At 52.7% G+C, this 6000-nt stretch overlaps 1 protein-coding gene across 1 annotated transcript in view; it reads left to right on the forward strand.

Moving 5' to 3' along the window:
* The window catches only part of LOC144950363 (uncharacterized), a 28740-nt gene extending 23583 nt beyond the window's left edge, over nt 1-5157 (forward strand). The window contains exons 8-11 of the mRNA XM_078880478.1: nt 1514-2409; nt 2885-2941; nt 4462-4786; nt 4959-5157. Of these exons, the coding sequence (XP_078736604.1) occupies nt 1514-2409; nt 2885-2941; nt 4462-4786; nt 4959-5157 (1477 nt within the window). The remainder of the gene's footprint in view (nt 1-1513; nt 2410-2884; nt 2942-4461; nt 4787-4958) is intronic.
* The last annotated feature ends 843 nt before the right edge of the window (nt 5158-6000 follow it).

A 6000-nucleotide genomic window follows, 5' to 3' on the forward strand; every position in this document is an offset into this window, starting at 1 on the left:
CACTCACACAGTCACTCACCCACTCACACAGTCACTCACATAGTCACTCACACAGCCACTCACGCAGTCACTCACCCACTCACATAGTCACTCACCCACTCACACAGTCACTCACATAGTCACTCACACAGCCACTCACGCAGTCACTCACCCACTTACATAGTCACTCACCCACTCACATAGTCACTCACTCACTCACACAGTCACTCACCCACTCACATAGTCACTCACTCACCCACTCATAGTCACTCACACAGTCACTCACCCACTCACACAGTCACTCACCCACTCACATAGTCACTCACCCACTCACATAGTCACTCACTCACCCACTCATAGTCACTCACACAGTCACTCACCCACTCACACAGTCACTCACCCACTCACACAGTCACTCACCCACTCACGTAGTCACTCACTCACCCACTCATAGTCACTCACACAGTCACTCACCCACTCACACAGTCACTCACCCACTCACATAGTCACTCACCCACTCACACAGTCACTCACATAGTCACTCACACAGTCACTCACACAGTCACTCACCCACTCACATAGTCACTCACCCACTCACAGTCACTCACCCACTCACACAGTTACTCACCCACTCACACAATCACTCAACCACTCACACAATCACTCACCCACTCACACAGTAACTCACCCACTCACGCAGTAACTCAACCACTCACACAGTTACTCACTCACACAATCACTCACCCACTCACACAATCACTCACCCACTCACACAGTCACTCAACCACTCACACAGTCACTCACCCACATACACAGTGACTCACCCACTCACATAGTCACTCACCCACTCACAGTCACTCACCCACTCACACAGTTACTCACCCACTCACACAATCACTCACCCACTCACACAGTAACTCAACCACTCACACAGTCACTCACCCACTCACATAGTCACTCACGCACTCACACAGTCACTCACCCACACACACAGTGACTCACCCACTCACATAGTCACTCACCCACACACTAACCCATCCTCCGATTAGCATGGTTTGGCTACGTACGGCGCAAAAGAAATTCAACATATGTACACACGTTTTTATTTATCCCGTTTAACACATACACACATACATACTTCATACCTAGCCACCTCGTATCTGTGCCTACCTTATTACAGACCAACTCAGACCTTATTGGTCACCCCGTGCCCCTTAAACATCTCAACGTTCATCCTACAAAGTCCCATCACACGGGAGAAACACAAACAAATAAACAAATACGCATTTCTCTGCCCGTATTGAACCGGCTGTTCGCCGCGTGGACCTGCAGACTCAATGTCCCTGTACAAGGACACGGGGTTAAACCGTGCCGAGCGCTCTGACCACCGTGCCACTCCAACCCCGATGGCGTCGCTCGTTCCTGTCAATTACCGCTTGCCCACCCCGCACCCACCCCGACTCACCCACCCACCCACCCACCACCCATCCACCTCCTCTCCCCTCTTGTCCCACGTGCGTCCGTGCGAACGCAGGTGTGGCAACAAGGTGGTGCACTACGCCGCAGTCTTCCAGGGCGGTCGTCCGGGGCAGCAGCAGGGGCAGCCCAACAACAACAACAACAACGACAACGACAACAACAACAACGGGGAGGCAAAGCTCGTGGCTATGGAGACCAACCAGGTGGAGGGTGCGGGTAGCAGCCTCCCTCCTCCGCCTCCACCGCCACCGCTGTCGGCCGGCCCTCGTCCTGAAGCGGGGGGTGAGCTCGGACCAGGAGGATTGGGAGCAGGCGGAGGAGGTGGTGGAGATGGTGCAGGAACAGGTGGAGGAGGTGGTGGAGGAACAGGTGGAGGAGGTGGTGGAGGAGCAGGTGGAGGAGATGGTGCAGGAACAGGTGGAGGAGGTGGTGGAGGAGCAGGTGGAGGAGATGGTGCAGGAACAGGTGCAGGAACAGGTGGAGCAGCAGATGGAGGAGATGGTGGAGGAGGAGGAGGCCTTGTCGAGGAGACGCAGCCGAATGGACGGACGGATCAGCCGAACGTCTCGCGAGAGGAGGAGGTGGAGGCCGTGGACTCCGATGACCTCCGCAGTTCGGGGAGGAATCCAGGTTCGGCCGATGATGCCTCCGGTGATCGCCGTGGCCTTGATGAGTTTGCCAACTCCGAGGAAGACCTGGACATTGAGGAGGAGCAGGAGGAGACACACGAGTCCGAACGGGACGAGCACCTCGCCTTGGCTCCGGGAGCCGAGGGGGAACGAGATGGAGATGACCCCCGTGAGGAGTGGGAGGAGGAGGCTGGGTGGGCCACGCCAGGGTCCATCCAGGCTCTGCCACAAATGGTCTCGGACGCTCTGCACAGACAGCAGCAGCAGCCTAAGGAGCAGCAGCTGACGGGAATCGATCCCGACTCCTTCCAGCTGACGCGCGGTGCGTCCCGCTGTGACCCGCTGCGTGTGGTGTGTGTGTGTTGTGTATATGGGACGTCTTTGTCTTCGGCGTGTGAAAATTCCGTCACAGTTCCTATGATTGCTTTTTCATTGCTTTCATGGCTTTATTTTGGTGATTTCGAAAAGTGTATTGGTTTAGCCATGTTTGTTTGTTGTAGTACAGAGTTAGACTGATGGCCTTAATCTAAGTTGTCTTGTGGTTGTTGTTGTTGTTTGACTTGCATCCCACAGGGATTTTTGCACACAGCGTTGGTGTACGTTGTTTTTTTCTGCAATATTTTGCTGTCTTTTCTTGGATTTTCTGTTTGCACTTAGTCACATATTCACTTTAAGATGTTTTTTTGTTCATGTTTTAGTTTTTTGTTTGTTGCGGTTGCACCCGATTCAAGAGCCGAATGGCTCACAGGGCTATACCTAATACATGAAACTTGAACTTGTGTTTGTGCGCGCTGCAGAATTCCTGACGGACCTCCCCGTGGACGCCATCCACTACGACCTGCAGATGTCCTCAGGTACGATGACGCGGGTCAGGGGTGGTGCTTGCCTGCACAGGTGCTGCTGCTGCTGCCCGCCAACAGAACTTTGTCTTTGATGTCGGAGCACGCACTCACCATCCAACTCCTCTCTCACCTGGACACACGGCCCAGCCACCTCACCCTCCGGCGCAGAGGTCGCAACCGGGTACCCGATACCCGTACCCTACCCGATACCCGGCTACCCTTACCCGGGTACGGTACGGGTAGCCGTTTGCGACCCTGGTGCGGCCGGGTACGGGTAGGCCGTGAGTCACTGGTGAGTCACCGTTTGTCACTCATTTCCCAACGTCTTGTCTCTTCTCACAATTCAAGTTCCTCGAATCAACCCACCCGCGCCTGCAACATGGCTTCATCCCAGAGGTCGCAATCGGGTACCTGATACCCGTACCCGGCCGGGTACGGGTACGGGTACCCATTTGCGACCCTGGTGCGGCCGGGTACGGGTAAGGAATCAAAACCCGTTTGCGACCTCTGCTCCTGCGTCACTCGCGGGTGAAGGCGCAGCCCCTGCAATCGCTGGCGCGCTCACGAACGCCACCGCCGCTGGCGGGAGGAGCCTCCCCAACTCGAGTTAGCGGCAGAGACGTATTTTGGTCGACTCATCTCATCTTTCCGGCCTCCTCCGGTTGATTTATAATCACGCAACAATGAGAAAGCATCTTCTTGGTTCTTTCGGTAAAGTCACGTAGAAGGGAAGTAATAAAATAATAAAATAATAAAACATGATAAAATAATTCTCATTCAGACGCTGTCTCCCCGACAGACTTGGTCTTCACCTGAGGACGGCTGCTTGCGTTGTGGCCGAAACGTCGTGAGAATTGTTTTATTATGTTTTATTTTTATTATTGTATTACTTCCCTTCTACGTGACTTGACCGAAAGAACCAAGAAGAAGAAAGCACTTCGTTGGGTGATAACTTTTCATGAGCAGGTTGCTGCTGAGAAAGGGTTTTCTCGCAGCTCAGTGGGGCTTTACCTGATGAAATACAATATAGTTTGGTAGTTTAGTTTATAGTTTATTAGTTCAGTTTATAGTTTAGTTTATAGTTTAGTTGAGAGTTCAGTTACTAGTTTATTTTATAGTTTATAGCTTAGTTTATAGTTTATTTTATAGTTTATAGCTTAGTTTATAGTGTAGTTTATAGTTTAGTTTATAGCTTAGTTTATAGTTTAGTTTATAGTTCAGTTTATAGTTTAGTTTATAGCTTAGTTTATATTTAAGTTTATAGTTCACTTTATAGATCAGTTTATATTTAAGTTTATAGTTTAGTTGATAGTTTAGTTTCTAGCTTAGTTTATATCTTAGTTTATAGTTTAGTTTATGGCTTAGTTTATATTTAAGCTTATATTTAAGTTTATATTTTAGTTTATAGCTTAGTTTATAGTTTAGTTTATATTTAAGTTTATATTTTAGTTTATAGTTTAGTTTATAGCTTAGTTTATATTTAAGCTCATATTTAAGTTTATATTTTAGTTTATATTTAAGTCTACCTGCAGGTCCTCCGGCAGTCGCGCTCTTGGACGAGTGGGCGCCGTCGACCGCCCCCGCACCCCCAAGCGCATCCGCGAGCATCTCCCTGGCGCCAGCGGTGCCCGCCTCTCGCTCGGAGGAGACGGGCGAGGAGGTGCGGACCGCCGGGGCGAGGAAGACGACAACGACCATCAACCCCGGCCCGTTCCTCTCCTCCTCGCCAGACGGAGGCGGCCTTGAAGGATCCGCCGAAGAGCTGCTCGTTATCCTCGCTCCGTCCGCAGGGGAGGAGGAGGGAGTGGGGCAGGAGGGGGTGGGGGAAGAGGAGGTGGGGGAAGAGGAGGGGGTGGGGCAGGAGGGGGTGGGGCAGGAGGGGGTGGGGCAGGAGGGGGTGGGGGAAGAGGAGGTGGGGGAAGAGGAGGGAGTGGGGCAGGAGGGGGTGGGGGAAGAGGAGGTGGGGCAGGAGGGGGTGGGGGAAGAGGAGGAGGTTCATGGTGACGAGGATGCGTTGGGCGCCTTGCAGGATGAGGAGCTCGGGGCGTCCCAGGAGGGCGCCGTCACGAGCACGGAGCTCGCGACGGCGGGAGAGTCACGGCGGCCGCACGCGGGAGTTGACGAACCGCCTGCACCTGCAGCAGGAGCAGATCATTCAACTGAACCTGCAGCTGCAGCAGGAGTGGACGATTCACCTGAATCTGAACCTGCAGCTGCAGCAGGAGTAGATGAGTCATCTGAACCTACAGCTGCAGCAGGAGTGGACGAGTCCCCTGAATCTGTACCTGCAGCTGCAGCAGGAGTAGATGAGTCACCTGAATTTGAACCTGCAGCTGCAGCAGGAGTAGACGAGTCATCTGAATCTGTACCTGCAGCTGCAGCAGGAGTAGATGAGTCACCTGAATCTGAACCTGCAGCTGCAGCAGGAGTAAACGAGTCACCTGAATCTGAACCTGCAGCAGGAGTGGACGAGTCACCTGAATCTGTACCTGCAGCTGCAGCAGGAGTGGATGAGTCACCTGAATCTGAACCTGCAGCTGCAGCAGGAGTAGATGAGTCATCTGAATCTGAACCTACAACTGCAGCAGGAGTGGACGAGTCACCTGAATCTGAACCTGCAGCAGGAGTAGATGAGTCACCTGAATCTGAACCCGCAGCTGCAGCAGGAGTAAATGAATCACCTGAATCTGAACCTACAGATGCTGCAGCAGTAGACGAGTCACCTGAATCTGAACCTGCAGCTGCAGCAGGAGTGGACGAGTCACTTGAATCTGAACCTGCAGCTGCAGCAGGAGTGGATGAGTTACCTGATTCTGAACCTGCAGCTGCAGCAGGAGTAGAGGAGTCACCTGAATCTGAACCTGCAGCTGCAGCAGCAGTAGACGAGTCACCTGAATCTGAACCTGCAGCTGCAGCAGGAGTGGACGAGTCACTTGAATCTGAACCTGCAGCTGCAGCAGGAGTGGATGAGTTACCTGAATCTGAACCTGCAGCTGCAGCAGGAGTAGACGAGTCACCTGATTCTGAACCTGCAGCTGCAGCAGGAGTAGACGACTCACCTGAATCTGAAC

This window comes from Lampetra fluviatilis, chromosome 57 (assembly GCF_964198595.1).
Source record: "Lampetra fluviatilis chromosome 57, kcLamFluv1.1, whole genome shotgun sequence".
Taxonomy (NCBI): domain Eukaryota; kingdom Metazoa; phylum Chordata; class Hyperoartia; order Petromyzontiformes; family Petromyzontidae; genus Lampetra; species Lampetra fluviatilis.